A 20,231-nucleotide genomic window follows, 5' to 3' on the forward strand; every position below is an offset into this window, starting at 1 on the left:
TCCAAGCCTATAGCTATCATCTATAAATCTGAAATAAAGACATCTTCCCTGCTGGCATCCTATTGTGAAGTTCAAATGAGACCATTTGTGTGAAAGTGCTTTGTTTTGGCATCAAAGTGGAGTACCAACACTATGTATCAGGGACCTTTCCAAATGATTTGTACATATTAACTTGTCTAGGTATAGTTTTTATTTATGTTTTATTTTGAGAAAATAGAAATCCAGGGAGGCAGGTAATTTGCCCCTTGTCAAAAAGCTAATAAGTGACTGAATCTATTCAGACTATATTCCTGGGGTAAGGTGACATAATCCCTCGAGAGTGAGTTTTAGGTTCAGTGAGGGAACCTACCTCAAAAATGAAGTGGAGATTGATGGAGAATAATACAAGATATCAATCAACTCTGAGCCTCTACACACATGCACACTCACATATGTGTGCACCCTCCAGGAATACACACACACTCATATGTCTATACATACGCATACATGCATGCAATAGCAATTAATGAAAAAAGAGGCTATGAATTTGAAGGAGAGTTGGAAGGGTATGTGGGAGAGCTTGGAGGGTAGAAAGGGAAGGGAGAGATGTATTATATTATAACAAGATTAAAAAAAGAACTATTGAAATTGGAGAAATAAAACTAAATAGTGCTCTAATTCTTGGAGTTTGGAGCTACAGTTTTCTGATATTCTCTGAGCTCTAAGAACTTACTTATCATGGTCTCATTTGTCTTTAGCTCTGTCAATTTCTATGGTAATTCTCACAATTGTAAATGTATCATATCTTCCTTGTAGCTTAAATATTACACAGAGATACTAATAAAAGATCAGCATCTAACAGATTCTTCTTCTCTACTTGTATATGAAGACCTGGAAGAGTTTAAAAAAGAACTTTGGAAGAAATGTTAGAAGAATTTCTATTGTTCTTATAACTATTTGAATATTTACAGGAAAATAGTAATGTATGTAATGCGGTGTGGACATTATATTATATAAAACTTTATTGAAAATCTGCTGATAGTTGAATAGTTGTACTACACTATCATACTTCTATTATTACCTAAGGGTATATGGAGTATAGTATGAACTTTATGCTTAAATTTGATCAATTGACAATTGTGTTGTAAAGGCATCAGAGATTCTTTTAACTCAGATAGTCAAATGAAACACAATTTTGTAGAAGACTGTAGAAGTTTTTCCAGGAAAAAAACCCTAAATGATATTGAAAACAATTAAAATATGAGGCTGTCTTATAGGACTTGATAGTCATTGCCTTATGAATGTTATCATTGTAATAAAATCTGTGTATTATGCCATGATGTTTGTCAGAAGAATGACTAAATTCCAATGAAAGGGTTCAATTTATTTTAAACAGCATTTTCTTTAAAGAAATGCCACGTTGAAGTTGTTTAAGAAATTTGGTTAATATAAAATTATTTTATAAATAAATAAATTTCAGCAAAAGAAAATAAATAGCAACAATTTTATTATCATTGGAAGCAAAATAAATGGAGTTGGTATTTTAAAGATTAAAAAATGTATAGTCTAACAATCACCTTATACGGCCACAAGTATTTTTTTCTTTTTGGGTCAGTGGTTCTCAACCTGTGAGTTACAACTCCTTTAGGGGTCACATATCAGATATCCTGCATATCATAATTCATGACAGTAGCAAAATTACAGTTATCAAGTAGCAACGAAATAATTTTGTGGTTGCGGGTGACCATGATATGAACCGTGTTAAAAGTTCACAGCTTTGGGAAGGTTGAGGACGACTGCTTTGGATGAAACTGTAGCCAAAGCTCAGTGAAACTGAATAAAATGTGCTTCATCAAGTGTCCATCCTACCATCCCTCCCTTACTGTGTACCATGCACTTTGTGGCACATTCTAGCCCCTACTTTGTAGAACATACGAGCTACTCAATGGTGAAGAAAGCAAATATGTGTTGACACTTTTGTTTTGTTGTTTTTAAAGAAGATAAATGAATGAGATGGCATAGAGGGTATCCTGAGGGACATTTTGAAAGTACATTAAGAAGAAAGGAAGACAGAAAAGTGAGACATGAACAACAGAATTTTTGGATTTCAGCAATTTGATTTTCCACCTGTATACTGATTTTTCTCTCCAAAAATTTATGCCTTCTAGGGGGTTTGTGTTAATCTTATGTGGTAGAGCAAATTTTGTTTTTTCCATCATGTAAATGGGTAAACTGGGGTATAGATAGTTAAGTGCCCAAGGTTTCAGAGGTATATAGAACTCAGAGCTTTACCCATCACTCTTTCCATTACACAGAACTGAAAAACCCCACAGTCCATATCTTTCAGAGAGTGTTGGATATTCAAGAAGCCAAAGTCCCCAATGGAAAAGAAGGAAAACAAAAAAGTGTGACAAGAGAGATGTTCTTCTGTTTGGGCCCATTAAGTAGGTCACCCACTAAAAGGCTATTTTGGTCTAAACATTTTGCAGGGCATGTAGTACATGCAGCAGCATCACTGACCTGATTCCTCATTTTTAAGATTGGAGAAAATCAAAGGAAGTTTTTCTTTTTCTTTTTCTTTTTTTTTTTCAGTGAGGGAGAGCATGGATCATATTTGTGTTGCTCAGAAGAATGTTAGTTGAGGAACTAACCAGGCTTGTGCTCCAGATTTTCTGTGAGCTACTAGCCATTAAGAAACTGTGCAGAGCTTAACAAGGGAGCAGCTTTGTAATTCTAGCCTGTGGCACCAGCAGTTTTCCCCCCTCTTCTCTTTTTTTGTCTTCTCTTCTTAATAGGAATGAATCCGACAAACGGCTAATATTTCATTTCCTATAAATCAGCTCTCACAGGCCATGGCTGCTCACCATAATTTTGATCTCTGAATCTCTTTTGGCTCCCAGGCACACTGGGGTTGAATTAGAATTGAAGGTTTCCCTCACAGTAAAGCAGACACTTTTTTGTTCTCGGTAAAGCAGACACTTTGTTATTAACTGGCAAAGGGAGGCTTTTGAGGAAAATAGTAAACTTTCATCCCACTTCAGTTTGGCCCTCTATTCCAAACATATCTTAGTACAAATGCTTCTAGTAATTTCAGTCTAAAATGTCTATATTCATATTTAATAATGAAAACATCCTGGCCCTTCGTATTTTCCCCTTTATCTTATTCAATTTTTCAAAAAAAATTGTTTATACTTTTAAAATGTTTTATTCTTTGGGAATTATATACAATATATTCCAATGGTGTTCTCTCCCCTTCCTCAGCTCCTCAAGATCCTTTGCTCCCTCCCTATCCACCCCAATTCATGTTCTTTCTTTCTCTTAAAACAAAAATAAAAGAAAAAAAAAACCAGAAAACCACATGGAATCCAATTTGTACTGAGCAACTACTCGTGGACTTGGGGCCTGCCCTGGAGTGTGGTTGATATAGCCAGTGACACTCCATTAGAGAAAACTGATTTCTTCTCCCAACAAGTATCAAGCTTCTTGGTTAGGGGTGGGGCTTCCTGTCCACTTCCCCGCTCTGAGTGCTGGGATTTTGTCTGGCTTAAGCTTGTCCATGTGTCATGTGTATTTAGCTTGCTCTTTTTTAAAGAAAAAATGTTCACACTTTTAAAACCAAGAACATTTCCTTATTAAATCATCAATTTTTTTTTTGGTTTTTCGAGACAGGGTCATCATATTTTTTAATACACAGTATGAAAGGTTTAGTATAATGTGCAAAAAAAAGAGAACAAGAAAGGATAAATTTAAGGGGATGAGAAAGGACTGGATGCAGGTAATGGACATGTGATATGAAAGAGTATATAAAGCTAATTGTTTTTCTAATTCTAATTCTGACATTCAATTTTTTTAGTTTTGGTGGTGATAAATGCATAAAATATGTTTGATACTGAAAGTGTAAATTTTAATGTGACTCTTCACAGTTTCTCTTCCAAATGCCAGTTCTAACTAAATAGAAGTTCATTGACCTATATAGACTTTGGGTCTGGTTAATTTTGGAATATAATACTTTTATTTATTTCCAAGATTTTTTATAAAAAAGTTTATGAAATTTAAAAGACTTTAAACTATTATCTTTCTCTTCCACTAACCCAGAGGGATAACTTAGAATAATATAGACAGTCAGAACCTGGTAACTATGTACCCACATTCATCATCAATAGCTGATGCTCCCTAGAAAGGTTTGGGGAAATACATATTCCAGTAATGAGAAACAAAACTCCTATCTGTCAGCCTGCCTAATCTATTGTCTTTTCCCTGTTGGGAAGAAGATATAAGAAAGGAAGGGGGATTACTTTGAAATAACCAGCTATCTATTAAACAGAGGAGTGGAGGGGTGGATTTATCTGATATGTAGCATTAAATTGCAGAGAGATTCCAATTAATCACATGATGCAATTTTTTATCGGCTTAGAATTTTCTTTTCTTTTTTTCCTGCAGCCACTAGGGAGGAAAAAAGGATTAGAGAGACTATGAAAACTGAAAACTGTTGGCATGCTTAGTCTGTTGGCTACTTAATTTATTAGCAGATATGGGAACTGCCTCAGGATAATGCTTTAACATGCAGGCTGGGAGTGGACTAAATCTCAGACATACCTGTTCCAAAATTGTGTTAATCCTTTCGACTTCACAGTCAATCAAGTATCGTTTTTCCTGCCTCCTGTCCATTTCTTCAATGATGCGTCTGAATTCCTGGATGTCCTTTATGTTCCCCACTGACCTTGCCGTCACTTGCCAGTTGTTTTGCACCGCTGCTTCCATAATTGCTTGAAGGATGGAAAACCCTGAAGGAAGGAAAAACAGCTTTACTAATTTTTTCCCTTTTCAAAATATTTCTGTAGGTGTTAAAGAGTCTACTGAGTTTCTTTTCACAGTCCATTGGGTCTTTTCAAACTTGATTCACTGGAGAGAGCAGGTGAACTCACACCTTCAACTCCAACTCTCCAGATAGTTGGCACCTCCATTTTGGTGTTTTGTTGTAAAGGAGAAAAGATTCTATCATTTGTGAGCACCATGGGGACAGGTGTTTATCAAGGCTTGATATGCATTATCAAAATATCTATGGGACAAACGCCAAGAACTTCTTATGTCTGGCTGCAATCTTCTCTGCTGCAGTTGCAGCTTATTTCTTTCGTCTTTCAATTAAGAATTCTTCCGAATTTGAGGTTAAATGAAGCCCATAACAAAGAATGAGGGATAAATTGACTAGCGATAAAGCCTTTTTAAAACAGGTTGAATCATACGTAGATGTGACTATTTAACAAGATCAGTTATGTCACCCAGGTAATGTCACTTTGATTTTTGTGAAAGAAAGCCTCCAATACAGAGTATTACTCTTTGATTACTTAGGGAGTCTATAAACTATTCAATAAAATTAAGTTTTGAGAGTTCTTTCATTTTCCTGAATAAAATTTACCAGGAGTTCTTGTCACCTTAGCTAATTTATATTCAACAACCATTAGCAACTAACACTATGGAGCTCTGTTCAAAGAAAGGAAAGATCAAATGCTTGGGTTTGTCTCAGAATTTGGGAGGCTGAAGCAGGAGGATTGCCAAAAGTCCAAGGCCAGATTGAGGTACACAATGAGATCCAGTCTCAAAAATCCCCAAACCAAACAGACAAATAAGCAAGCAAGCAAACAAACCCCCAAGAGCAGTGTATCTAAAGTACAAAGCACAATGGCACAAGCATTTTTTTACATATGCTTACATCTCCAATTTTATATCTCCAGTTGTGCCTCTTGTATGAATTTGTAATATAATTGAGTATATATGAATTTATAAATAATAAATGAATATAATCTCACCAATAGACAGCTTTATTGGGATATTATCAAAACAATCTCCCTACTTCCAACAGGAATGAGTGATAGAGATGATTTGCAAATCCCAAATTATCTATGATATAACAGTTCAACCACTACAGAAACAGAGGATGAACAGAGATGGAGATGTCTTTTGTATACACTCCAAGTTCTCTGCTGTCTTGGGCCTACCCTGTGGTGTATGCAGGCTGTGGTTCAGAGTCGTCCTCACTGTACCATAGAAAATGTTATTGACATTTGGAGAACATGCTTCAGGGAGATGGCGGCAGTGACTCAGCCGGTCATTATAACTCCTTTGTGTGCTGGGTGTGTGCAGGAAGAAGATCACAAACGAGACCCAAGCACTTGGTAATTTCCAAATGAGCAATTTCAGCACAGGAGCTCAAAATTACAGATCAGAGCAAATTACCATTGCTTTAAATGTTAATTCTTACTCTTATAAAACCAACCACGCATATTTATTTCTTAGATTTACATTTTCATGTGGGTTTTAGATGTACTCTGCTTCAGTGGGAGTTGAGGGCACAGAGTGGGCCAAGGCATGGGATTAAGAAATAAACATAGGAAGAAAGAGATTAACACATGTGAAAATCTTTCTTAAGCAGAGTATAATAAGGCCTCATTATTTTGAATGCCACTAATTAAGAATTTATGAAAATTCAGTAAGGCGGTGCTGAATTTTGTTTCTGGACTATTTATGAAGAAAATGTTGGCTGAATAATAACAATTCGGAAATTACATAGGTAGTCTGATATATTTAAAGTAAACTTTTATAAAAGGCTCGTTAGCAAAGCTCAAGTGTTCACAGGTTTAGTGAAAAAAACCAAATTCTTGTCATCTCTGCTAAATGGACCTTGTCCACAGTTTGAGATGACAGAGAGCAAGAGTAATCTCTTCTACATTTTTGAAAGCTGTTAATGTGTCTTACTTTAACCTTCTCTTCCTTGGGCTAAAGGTATCCCAATCCTTGAACAATTCCCTTTATGTGGTGATAACCATTTTCCTTTCAGTTCTACTCTTTTTTTTATGGATAATTCTCAATGTTTCTAAGCATTCATTAATTTTAAATAATAATAATGGATTTCACGATGAAAACCTTTTGCATGAATACAAAGCATTTTTATCATATTTGTCTCCTATTATCCCATTTTGTCCCCCTTCCATTCCCACTACCTCCTTCTTCTGAACTATCCTCCCTTCTATTTTTATGTCTTTAAAAATATGATCATTGAGTTTCATTAGGGTTGCTTACAGGGACATGGGTAAGGGGTTATTTCTAAGAGCATGCTAGTGGCTACACTACTAAAGAAAATGTCTCTCCTACCTTCACTAATAATTAACTATCTCTCTACACTAGATACTATTATCTGCCTAGAAGCTCTTAGGGAGGAGTAGGTCTTTATGGACCTTCTACACTCATGACAGGATGTTGACTTGTCAATATTTTATTGATCTTGATATTTGAGATATCTGAAGATTGAGTGTGGATGGCAATGGGATTATTGTTTATGTTGATGTAGGTTATTTTATCAGCATAGAGCTTCTTGGAGCAAAGTCCAGGGCCATATGAATGCTAAACTAGCACCTTACCATTGAGATATAGCCCCAGCCTGGATTGGTAATATATTTCAATAGCCAAATTATAATAATTTGTATCAAGTTTGGATTCAGCAGAGACCTGTTAGTTCTGATAAAGCTTTACTCTAACAATTTACTGTGCATGTATTAACATTTGTAACATTCATTCCTTTCTAACCTACTTTATCTTTTCTTTAATTCATCTCCTTGTACTGCTCCCTACTTATTTTGTTTTCATGTTCTTTCATATATGGAAAATGGTATCATCTACTCCCATAGTACTTTGCTACCTATTTAGTGTAACTGTAAATTTGTCCCTTTACCAAGCATACCCTGCTACCTGTAGACCTTTCTGGATGTTTCTTCTCTTCCCTTTAATGACTTCTCATTAATTTCCCAAGACATGACTTGTTTTGAATTCAAGATAAGTAAATTACAAGCAATGGAAAAGCAATTTGAATAACTTTCACAGATGTTTTAAAAATGCAAAATACAGTGAACTAAGTACATTATAGTACACAACACACACACACACACAAGGAATGTTATGCTAAAGTTTAATAGTCAACAGTGTACATATACTAACAAGGGAATATTTACACTATATATAATATAGTATGTAATGTAGAATGGAAAAACCTAACAATTTAGCATTTATAATGTAATTTTATTTTATTTTTCTTGCTAAAAGGCTCATGATTGTATACATTGTGAAAAAAAATCTGCAAGAACTACTAGTGTTTTCTCAGAGATGAGGGATTATGAAGACATTCCACATTCACTGTCGTTTGGTTATATAATGTCTGGCTCTTTCACAAGAAGCAGGTATTGTTCTCTGCAAGGATAAAACCAATAAAGTTTTGAAAGTCTGGCTCATGCTGATCTCTCAGACCATAAGCTGCTAGAATATTCAGATGACAGATCAACACTCCACTATGTGCTTCTTCTTAATAAGCGATGGTTCTTATAGATCTTTTTATACTTCTGTTCTTTGAACCATGGGAATGTGTTACCTAATCAAAAGCTAAGCAGAAGCACACTGATTTTTGATGAGCTTGTGTCTGAGATCCAGTTGGCTCTGAGTCTTTCTTACATAGTCAAAACTATGGTATAGCACTGCAATGTCATTTTCCATGCAGAGTTTTCCTGTGTCTGCTTGAACATGGGGCTGTTGCACTCTAGAACTCTGGGGGAATGGTCAATTCAGTTCAGTATATGTCAGCTAGCAATCCAAGCAGATCTTTTTATTTGTTTTCATACCCGATTTATCATAGTTTCACTGACTCTGTTACAGCTGACCAAAGCATAAATAGAAGCTTGAGGGAAAAAGAAAGAAATGTTTGACTTGGCAGAGCAAAACCAGGTGCTAGTGTTTGTAGGAGGTGAGGTTTGCAACAAAGCCCTGGCTTTGTAAAAAATAAAGCCTGCTGTTTTAGCAGCTTCAGAATTGTCATCTACTCTGCATGAGTTTTCACATGCCCAGCTTTGCAAGTCTCAAAGCTACTTTGATTTGAGTAGCAAATTATCTCATCTGGATTCCAGACAACCATTGCTGTTCATGCCCTTACTCATCCTTATTTTAAATGGTGGGAGTTGCCATATAGATGAACTGGCTGATTGTGAGCTTACCCTCTGCATTTGACCAAAGTAACATGAGAGTATGACAGTAAGGACAGGGCAATTAGGCATGAGGAACTGGGTCATAGCCATGACCAGTTGAATTCTAGTGTACTGCTTGTTGGGCTGCTGTTAGCAAACAAGGAGACTGTCTGGGTTCAAGGCAGTGCATGGATGCTGTGCTGTACAACTAGATCATCCTTTATTACCAAAGGGCTTACTTCTTCTGCTGATGGGAAAGTTGTTGGTGGAAGACAGATGCCTGACTTAAAATTGAATCTCCTCCCCAGGGCATCCTGCATCCAAGGACTGGTAGCCACAAAGTATAAAGGCACAATCATCCCAAATTCCCAATGGGATAGCTAATGGGCTACCCCAGCTTCAGAGCTCTAATGCCTTGTCATGACTGTACCACAGCTCTTCTTTTCTTAGCCAACTTCATGCTTCTCTTCTCCTCACAAGTGGTGCCAATGAGTAGACTCACCAAGAACCTTTTGGCATGTGAGTTGCCATTTCAACACGTGCTCTTAGAGTACTCAATCCATGACCATTAGTTTGACCTCATAAAAGGGATGACAACAGATACAAAAAGCTCTCAAACCTACATTGTCACAATCATTTTCCCAGAGAGAAAGGGCCAGAATTATTTTCACTGTCTAAACAAAATACAAAAACACTTCATGCTGAACAAATTTAGTATTTTCCCTGCAAAAATGGAGAACAATCAACAGGATTTTGGCATACAGAAATTGGTAATCAAGACATCCAAGAAAATACACCAAAGATGATCTTCTTTCTGCTTTGTACCACCACCTGTTCTTACTCAGAATTTGTACTCAGAGCCACACTTATATGTACTTCTGACATGGTCTCTAACAGTGTCCCAAATGACAGAATCTGGTATTTATGAATAGCCTTCACAGAAGTGTTGATTGACATTTATAGACATTTGTGCCTGGTAGGGTTTCTTAGAGGATTTGTGACAAAAATTCCAGAACTATCTAATGGCTAGCTCTTGCTTACTTTTCCTGACTACCTCCTCTGCCTCCTATATCCTCATGTAGCATAGCCTAGCTTTGAACTTATTACATTGACAAGGCTGATCTTGCAATCACCAAGTGCTAGGAATAAAGGCATTCATGGTCATGTCTGACAATATTGCTTTCCCCCTTTCAGTTCCTTCCTTCCTTCCTTCCTTCCTTCCTTCCTTCCTTCCTTCCTTCCTTCCTTCCTTCCTTCCTTCCTTATCATTTTCTTTTTAGTTCTGTTTATTCCTTGAGTATGGCTTATTTCTTCTTTTTTTTAAAAAAATTTCTAATAATGTTAATGTCTTCATTGCATCTATAATATATGCAATGTCTAGTTTAACTCAGTTTATTGTACTTCTAATGTTGCTTCCAATACATTTTGATAAGCAAGTGTCTAGCATTGTTATGAAATTGGTGTTCTTGTTCATTCAGATGAAACTAGCCAAATGAAAATTGTTCTTCTATTCTTATGCTTGTGCTCGTCTGGGCTGCAAAGCCAACCTTAGACAACTTTATACTCTCTATTTCTTAAACTTCTTTGATCTCCATAGACTTTGAAATAAATTTATCTTGTATGCTGTGGAAAAATAAGGACATGGACTAGCTTGATATAGAATATGAAGGTGTTTTCAGAGACAGAAGTGAACAGTAAAAACATAGACGCAGAGGAAAGAGAGATGATGGTGAGCATAATCACTTGTTTTGTGTTACATTTTGCCATGTCTCTGAGGCCTGATGTACAAAAATCTGATCTCAGAGCCAATAACTCAGAAGATGATTATTCATATCATAAAATGTACTTTCCCTTGCCGGGCGGTGGTGGTGCACGCCTTTAATCCCAGCACTCGGGAGGCAGAGCCAGGTGGATCTCTGTGAGTTCGAGGCCAGCCTGGACTACCAAGTGAGCTCCAGGAAAGGCGCAAAGCTACACAGAGAAACCCTGTCTCGAAAAAAAAACCAAAAAAAAAAATGTACTTTCCCTTGTAAATAACTCATGGAAAGATTCCCATAGCACAATTGGACCCATATTTTATTGTTTTGTTGTTGTTAGCATTTGTTTTAGCTTAATTTGAACAGTTTAGTATCATAAAAATTAATATAGTGATTGTCTAAACTTGAGATGTTAATACAAAAACTGTTCAGTATGTGAAGAGCTTTAGCTAGGAAGATCAAAAACCACTCTCTGTTTGCATATAGATGCCAATCTGTGAATTTTATGGACTATGATAAAAACAAATATTCATTCACACCCAGCCCAATTTACCCATGGCAAATTAAGATTTCCCTGATGCCTTTATTCTTTTTTTTTTTTTTTTTTTTTTTTTTTTTTTTTTTTTTTTTTTTTTTTTTTTGGTTTTTTCGAGACAGGGTTTCTCTGTGTAGCTTTGCGCCTTTCCTGGAGCTCACTTGGTAGCCCAGGCTGGCCTCGAACTCACAGCAATCCGCCTGGCTCTGCCTCCCGAGTGCTGGGATTGAAGGCGTGCGCCACCACGCCCGGCTGCCTTTATTCTTCATAACTGTGTTTGTTTAACTCATTCTCTAATTAAGAATGACCCTCTGCAACTCTTCTCTTGCTTATAGCTGCATCATTAGGATGGCCCCTAGCTAATTTGTGAAACCAATGAACATAAGGTGCTCTCCAATTTTGTGTCCTTTATTTTCTAAAAATATTTCTTTCAATTCAAAGCATGATCTTTACTTGTACTAGACTGTCCAATACTTTTAATTGTGAACTGGCTCCCTGGAGAATTTATGTTTCACAAACTTAAAATTAAAAGTCTTAAAGAATCAAGTTTTAACTGAGAATTTCTAGACAATAATTGATAGGATATTGTTTGGCAACTTCATGTATTCCAATTACCCTAATAATTCACCAAAGGAGGCAACTGCTACTTGTCAAGGGTGGCTCTGAAGCTGGGAGTGCATATAATCCTACATTTTCCATTTTTCTCTTTCTTCTTGCTCCTCATTATGAACCTTGTCTCCCTGCTGGTGAATTATGTAGTTCATTTTCCTCACCCTAAGCTGAGAAAATATGCCCAAAGAGATATGTCAGTTTCACTGAGTGAATGTACACTTGCTTCATATTATCAGTTACAAGGGAACTTAGAAGACCATCTGGAGGAGATGTGCTCAATGTCTGGGAAAAACAGGATAGGCAAGCCTCCGATTGTCAGCCACTCTAGGTCTGATATAAAAATATAAAAGCAACTGGGGTTTCGATTAAAAGGAGTTCCTACAGTGCTATGTATAATTCTTTTATATTTATGTTTGGTGCTTAGGTAATTGTTCTGGTATAGATTGCTAACAATGTAAATTCACCAAGGACAAGAGTCATCTACAAGCTGCACTCTGGACTGTTGAACACTTAATAGATGTTGTCATGGTTTGAATGTGGAATTTTCCCTGAAGATTTACGTATTTGGAACATTTTGGTATCTAGCTGGTTGTAGTGGTAGAAAGGAGAGCAGGAGGAAATGCCAGCTTGCTGCCCAAGGAGCAACAAGATGCCAGCACACCGGTAATGCCACAGCTGTGTGGCAACATATAGATCAATAGAAATAGTCTGAGTTAAGTTATAAGAGCTAGCTAACAAGAAGCCTGACCCATAGGCCATACAGTTTGTGAATAATATAAGCCTCTGTGTGTTTACTTGGGACCAAGTGGCTGTGGGACACAGGTGGGAGAGATTTGTCCCCACCGCGGGGCCAGGCAGGACCAGAGAAACTTCTGGCTATAGCTGGTGGTGCAGTTATGAGAGGTTCTCTAACCTTTAGAAGACGGAGACCAGCTAGAGGAAGGGAGTGACTTCAGGAAATCTTCTTGTCCTGTTTCCACTTTATTATCTGCTCAGTTGAGAGCGAGTAGAATCACACCCCTATACTATGTGTTCTCCACTATGATGGAATATGCCCATAAACCACAAGACAAAATAAACCCCTCTTTCTATAAGTTGCTTTTGGACAGAGATTTACTCATAGTAATGAGAAAAGCAACCAATGTACATAGCATTCAATAAATGTTCTTGGCCACTAATATTTTCTTACTTGGTTTCTTAGCCCCAAAATTTCCAATTTTGATTCTGTGACTAAGTCTCTTTTCTGAGAAACTGGTGAGTGGCTTAGCATTTCTTGGGTACTTGGAGAGAGGGAGTGCCATAGAACCCAATCAGGAAATGTGCTTGGCAGTTTAAGTTGGACTACAGTGGAGGAAATGCCATATACATAAACAAAAGGGCCCTATTTATAGGTGAGGGAAGAGCTATTACCAACTGACCAAAATGCACCTTCATCCCACTTTCAGTTTATTATGGATAGAACCCAGTGACTACAAATTAAAGAGGCTGCCCACTCTATTACCCCTCCTGCAGCACAGAGTGACCTTTGATAGTGTTTCCAGAAGTGAGCATACTTTATATTAAGTATCCATACTCTAATCTTTCCTTATGTCACAGTAGTTTATGTTGTGCCCTGTGCCTATGGAGTAGTCAAGTGAAACTGACCCAGATTGAGCTTGAGCTTGGAAAATATGTGCTTGATTTCTATTAAACAGGAGTCTTTTCTATGATGAAACTCTTAACATTTTTGAACTACAGATGTGAGGATAGAATGGTGGATAACAGTGAGAAATGGGAGAGGATTTATGGCAAGGATGAAAGATATCTAGATCTGCTTACAAAATGATATGGCCTGTTCTGCTTGCTGGCCATTCCTGGATGGCTGCATCTTTTTGATCTTGATATTGCTGGAGGTAAAGGTAATATTAAGTGCAAACTCTTGCCTAGAGGGCATAGAAGGGCTAAAAATGAAGTCCTAGAAACAAAAGATATGTATGACTCTATTTCCCGGGCAACTGAACCTGTCAGAATAAATTGAGTCACTGATGAGGAGAAAGGAGAAGAATATAAACTTGTAAGTCAAACCTGAGTATAATCCCACCTCCAAAATTTATGAGTGAGATGCATTTATCATGAACACATGAAAACCACTCTGAGGCTCCTTTTCATCATTTGTCCACTTAGAATAGCTGTTTAGTGTTGTTGAAAATATTAAATGTGGTGATTGTATAATTGTTCAACACAGTGACCAATTTAAGGTAGGTATTCAAAAACTATTAGTTTCTTATCTTGTCCAAATCTTGACAAAGAAAGAAAGAAAAAAAGAAAGAAAGAGAGAGAGAGAGAAGGAAAGAAGGAATGAAGAAAGGAAGGAAGGAAGGAAGGAAGAAAGGAAGGAAAGAAGCCAGTTCAGCTTTAAAATCTGAGGACTAGGGCTGGAGAGGTAGCTCAATGGTTACGAGTACTTGTTGCTCTTGCAGAGGACCAAGGTTCAGTTTCTAGCACCCACCTAGTGGCTTGCAACCATCCATAACTTCAGTTCTGGGGGATCTGATGACTTCTTCTGATGTCCACAGGCACTGGGCACACATGTGGCACACATACACACATACTTGCATGTAAAACACATATACACATAAACAGATCTTAAAAAATTAAAAAATACCTGAGGAATAGAGCTGAAAATTTATGTATCACAATATATAAAGAAAATATTTCATACAAACAATAATTTAAACACAGCATTTGACCATGACCCTTTAGAGATGGTGGCCACTCTAACATAATCTATAGGATGGATGTGAGAGCCCAGAAAAACTGTCTCAAGCAGATATTTTCCTTGATAAATATGACGTGAGTATTAATGAATAGAAGGTTATTGGATGGAGGTAAAGTCTTGCTAGGCGGACAGACAGAAAAAAATCATTGGAGAATAGAGATGTGTAGGCTATAGGTAGTGCACAAGAATTCATGGCATTAAGAAAGATGAACCAAGGCTAATCTCTAATGCCTGTGTAGATTACTGTGGGCCCCAGTACCAAATAGGAGTCCCAGTGTGTAAGAGAAGGAAGTTATGTTTTAATTCCCAGACTTGCTGTGGACTCTCTGGCTTCTACACACAAAGGTATAAAATGAAAGAGGAATGGATTCCACATGGATGTCAAGAAAGACTTACAGGCTAAGAGGAATGTATCTGTCAGAACACTTCTATTGAATTTAAGCTTTTACTGTGTATCAAAATTAATCCCTATCCAGAAAGCAGCAGAAATGTCATTTTACATTAATATTGAAAGTTAAAAATAAAAGACAAAATGCATGAGTATAGGACCTATCATTGAGTAGACTGTTTTCCTCTCTGATCTTCAGTTTCTCACATGCACAATAAGTAGACCAATGTTATCATTATTTCTGGTTCTCATATTTTAAAATTGTAAGAGATGTGGTAGGCTTTTGTTCGCCTCAGAAAGCCTGATGTCTTGCAACTCAGGTACGATTCAATCATTTTGTCTAGAGGCCAAGATATGAACAGGATGAAACAGTTTGTAATCTTCTTTCATACTGCTAAATACACTCTCTTTTCCCTTCTGGACAAACCCAAATAAAAGAAAATGGACAATCAAAATATGTTGATCTTGGAATACTTTTATGTGTTTTTTGTGTACGGGACAGGAAATTATTTATTTTCATTGTAAATTTCTCATATGTGAGGACAGTTCTAGAATGTAGTGTTTTGTAGCTAGCTGAAAATGCCTTTGGGTACTTTGGGCCTAATAGAACACATATCGTGCAATCAAGTGGAAGAGCCTCCAAATCCTTAACATGGTTTATCTGCATGATAACATCTCTCTCATCACCTAGAGAACTGATCTGAAGCCATTAGACTAAGAAATTCTTTGTAGACTAGGTGGGTTTTGACATCTTTTTGGTATTTCTCAGATTGCCTCAGAGGCTTCCCTGCTTGCAATCCATCTATTTCTTCTGACGTCCTTATTTTTGTTAATCTCCTAGTTACAAATTCTGAGTGCTACCTTGGATTCTTTCATTGCCCTAAGCATATGTGAAGTGAAGTTAATTCATGCTTCATGTGTCTGCCTTCTACTTTCCATCCCCAATACTGCTAGCTGTCTTCAAGCTATTATTAGTATATGCTTGGGCTATTGCAATAGTCCTTTCCTTTCCATCCAAGCTGCTCATTCTGATTATGCTACAGCCATGTCATTCTAAAATTTTTCACAAGTATTTCCTTGCAGATATTAAAAATGTTCTAATTTGTTTTCAAATTAGGATTTACTATCCAAGGAAATCTTAGGGAAATAATTAAGCCTAATCAGCTTGTGGTTTGTTACTTTCTCATTCTAGAACTCAGATCCTAAACTAAAATGATATTCTATTCCTAGGGGTTCCCTACTGATTTTATACATAGGTATAACCATACAGAATCTGAAGGATAGATGAAAAGAATTCAAGTGCACTAAGAGATAAGTGGAAGAGATGAAGGAGAAAAGAACAAGAGAGAATATCTCTTTAAACATTTCTGTTCACTTACCCTTACTCTTCCTGCTTACTGTTTCACTTGGAAATTGGTGCATTAACTAGAGTTATTGGGGTTTAAATCAATGAAACTTAAAGCAAGCTCACTATTTGGCTAGCCAATCTTGAGGAAAATGTATAGCCTCATAGACTAGATAGAAAGAAGCTAACTGACACTACCAGTTCTGGCTTTCATTTTGCTTAGTCACAGGATATATCCAGCTGGGCTAACATTTTGCAAAGGATAAACAACTACATGGCTATGACTGAATTTAAAAGTGCTTCAGCCAACTAGGATATATAGGGGGTTTACAAAGGTCAAGTCCATAGTCACTGACACTTAAGGTCCTACCTCTGATATTGGATTGCTGGGGAAGTTGAATGGCTAGAATAAATACTTGAATAAAATGCACTTAGGAATCACAAAGTTAGTCATTACAATGGTTAATTAATTGAGAGACTAGTCAGCCATGACTCTAAAGCTTCTGTGTTCATTCAGTGTTCCCAGGAAGAAAGAATGACTGAATTCTTAGCTAGATATTTGATTTTACTAGCCACGATACGAGCTCTTAGGTGTGGTTTTGAGTGAGAGAACAAGTTGTAATGTCATATGTACATGAAAGTATTGATCTGTTGAAGAGCTAAGTATTTACCTAGAGAGGGAAGAGCTATAGAACACGGGGAATCAGTTAATGGTAAATGTTTATTTCTTTAGCGTAGAGACCCCACCCGAGGCAGTAATGGATCTGTATGGTAAACACTTGTTTCCGTGAAGCCACTGGGATGTGAAGGCATGGAGCTGTTCTGTATCTTCAAGCTGGCCTACTTTTAAATCTGTGTTAAATTTGCCAGTGTGTCTTAAAACTGTTTGACAACTCCCTTAGGCCATAAAACATGTTTATATTTTGGATTGAAGCCGGATGATCATAATGCTCTGGAATCTTTTTAGGGAAACCTTCCAATCTGTAGTGTTTAACTCTCCAAATACCAACAAGGGAGCATCTTGTTGCTTGCAACAACTTGGATGAATCTGGAGGGTATTATCTTAATTGAAATGAGCAAGGTACAGAAAACCAAGTATCATACCATCTCATTCATATATGGATTCTAAAAATTTTGGTCCCATGGAAGTAGAGAGTAGAATAAATATAACTAGGAGCTAGGATGGGTATAAGGATAGGTCATAGGAGAGTATTGGTGATATGACATACAGTTACAATTAGAAGGAATTAAATTAAAGAGATCTATTGTATATAAAAATGTCTATAGCTAATAATGATACATTTTGAAAACTACAGAAGGAATATTAAGTATTCTTACCGCAGAACAATGGCGGCATGTATTTATTATTTAGATTTATCTATTTCCCCTTCGTATATGCACCTTCTACCAACTTTTGTAGAAGCTGAAACATATAATGCTTTTCAGATGTTCTTTAAGATTCATTGGCTACTTTGAGTGAAGAGCACAATCACCAGCAATACATGAGATGGTGATTTGGGTATCAAGAAACAAGGCAGTCCATTTCTATTGAAAATTTATGTTTAGGTAACTTCAGGGGTTTTACAATTCATGCCTTAGAAGAGAAATGGACTTTCCCTGCACAGTATTGTATTGGTAAGTTTAATGACACCTGGGCCATCCTTAGGTGTTTGCTCCCTTTGCTCCCTACTGAGGAACCCAAAGTGTAAAGGGCACATTGCCTATTACCTTAGAGCTGGGACAACTGTCCAGCTTAGCTGGCCCCACTTGGACAGAAGACTTTTTTCTCAGTATGAAATAAATGGCTTGTGCCTTGCATGATATAGCTGCTGCTTCTCTCTCAGCCACTGATGCAGATCACAGCATGAGTGATATTGTGGCAGCAGCCATCCAAAGCCGCTGTGAAAGCGGATTCGATGAATGGAGCCTCTGGATGCAGAATGAGTTTGGTCTGCATAGCTGGCTTCACAAAGCAGAGAAGGTACCCAGGACGGCTTATGCTAATAACCCAAATCCAAAGAAGGGTAGTCTATGCCAGGGCCCACTTTGCCTATAAAATGTTTCTTTTGGTCTTAATAGGAAAGGAAGCTATAGTTAAGAAAAGAAGTTGGTGTACCAGTCTTTTATTCTAAGCACACTAGTTGGGTTTAATTCATCCAGAAATGGGATATATGTTCTTTCTACTTGCAGAAATCTCAATCTCAATGACAGAAATCATAAAGATGCTGTACCTTTGCAACTTAATATATGCCCTATGAACTAGCAACATTGGTATCATCAAAGCCATTTGTTAGAAATGCAGAGCCTTCAGTCCCTCCCTATGCTTAATTAGTGAGAATATGTTTTAAACAAGCTTCCCATGTGATTCATTAGCACATCACAATTTGAGTAGTAATGGTCTTGTCACTATTGTATAAATTACTCACACCCACAGTTTGGCTGTTAACATAGACGGGCAATTCAGGTGCACAAAAAGCTCCGTATTCAGTGGATATAGCAGAGGGAGAATGAATGCTGATGAGTTAGGAGGAAACTGGGTCATGAACTGACGAAGTCTTGAAAATGTCCAGCTTGTTGAATATATGCCCCCAAAGCCTTTTAACAGCATTTTGAGAAATATGTGCAGCTGATCTTGTGACACAGCAAGTAACACATCACAATCTTCATCTGGGAGAGACCAAGGCTACAACCAAAGTGGGTCAGGGGAAATCCCAGCTTCCCTCGGCTGAATTAGATGCTTCTGTATTGACTTCAAGAAGACATCCAAATGTTGTCTCTTCTGTTGTCTTTCCCACCATTCGCGGAGGCTCTCGCAGGTCTGTAGCCAGACTAGAGAGTATAGCAGCTTCCTATACAAGTAGGAAGGGCTGTGTGCAGAGAAGTCCTTGGACTGAAGCTTGCAGCACAGAGAAACAATCTAGCAGGGCTGTGTTCATTGATCTCTCTCTGCATGTGTAGCATGGTGGAGGTAGACACCTGCCAGAGACCCTTCAAACTTGCTCAGCGGTGAGGAGTGGATAATTAAAGCCACCTGGAGAAGAACTACAGCAACGTATCCTCTGTCCTATGTGAAATACTGCTATATTCAAATTTTTAAAATTCACCCAAAATTTGGCCTTCAGTGGTTATTTGAAAAAATAATTCTTATAAATTTCATATAAATTCCTACCAACTTATAAGCCATACATTTTTTTGGTCTTTTTGGAAAAAGCACAAAAAATCCATATAACAATAAAGAGAAATAATATCTTTTTATAAGCTTTCTCCCTGCCTACTCCCTACTCAATTTAGTCAGCAAGTGAGATGTGGTAGTGCACGATTTTACAGCTGATGAGATATTTGCATTGATGGAACTCTGAAAGTGGCCTTCTAGTGGCTCCAGGTTGTGTCAAGGGGGAAGGTACTGTGCCAACTTTGTTCTGGCTTTGCCATAATTGTGGTTGAAATGGATATGAAAGGTATTTCTAAAGTATTTCCTGTCCCCAGAGCTTGAGAGTCCCCTGTGCCATTTTAATTTGAGCTTTTTGGATTGGAATCAAATGAATGAGCAGAGGAGGTTAATTATCCTAATTATAAAAGAAGTAAAACCATGGTCCTTTTAGGTCAGGCATTTGGACAAACCTCCCTTTGCTCTGCATGTTGGGCATTAGAGAGTTACTTGAATGCCAGAGGAATCACAGAGCATCCTCTCCAGTCCTCTGCCAAAGCCCCTGGAGCACGACAGAGGGGACTTCTTTTTCAGGAAATGGTGTCTGATCAATCTGTACCCCAGAGCCAGAGACAGGGTTATCTGGAAGTGGCAGGCACGCGGCACAGCTCGATCAGGGTAACTGTGTTGGTCCAACCCCAAACTTC

General features: G+C 37.5%; 1 protein-coding gene and 1 long non-coding RNA gene across 8 annotated transcripts in view; one reads left to right on the plus strand and one right to left on the minus strand.

The window, feature by feature from the left end:
* Gria3 (glutamate ionotropic receptor AMPA type subunit 3) overlaps positions 1-20,231 on the minus strand; it is a 284,667-nt gene that overhangs the window by 140,242 nt on the left and 124,194 nt on the right. For all 7 annotated transcript variants that reach the window (XR_013048254.1, XR_013048255.1, XM_006981558.4 and 4 more), the window contains one exon: positions 4,576-4,763. Coding sequence is in view for 5 of the 7 variants with exons in the window: in XM_006981558.4 (XP_006981620.1) it covers positions 4,576-4,763 (188 nt within the window). In the remaining 2 variants the exon portion in view is untranslated. The remainder of the gene's footprint in view (positions 1-4,575; positions 4,764-20,231) is intronic.
* Positions 1-20,231, plus strand: part of LOC121825874 (uncharacterized) — a 55,574-nt gene that overhangs the window by 10,975 nt on the left and 24,368 nt on the right. The window lies entirely within an intron of this gene.

Source organism: Peromyscus maniculatus, chromosome X, assembly GCF_049852395.1.
Source record: "Peromyscus maniculatus bairdii isolate BWxNUB_F1_BW_parent chromosome X, HU_Pman_BW_mat_3.1, whole genome shotgun sequence".
NCBI lineage: Eukaryota > Metazoa > Chordata > Mammalia > Rodentia > Cricetidae > Peromyscus > Peromyscus maniculatus.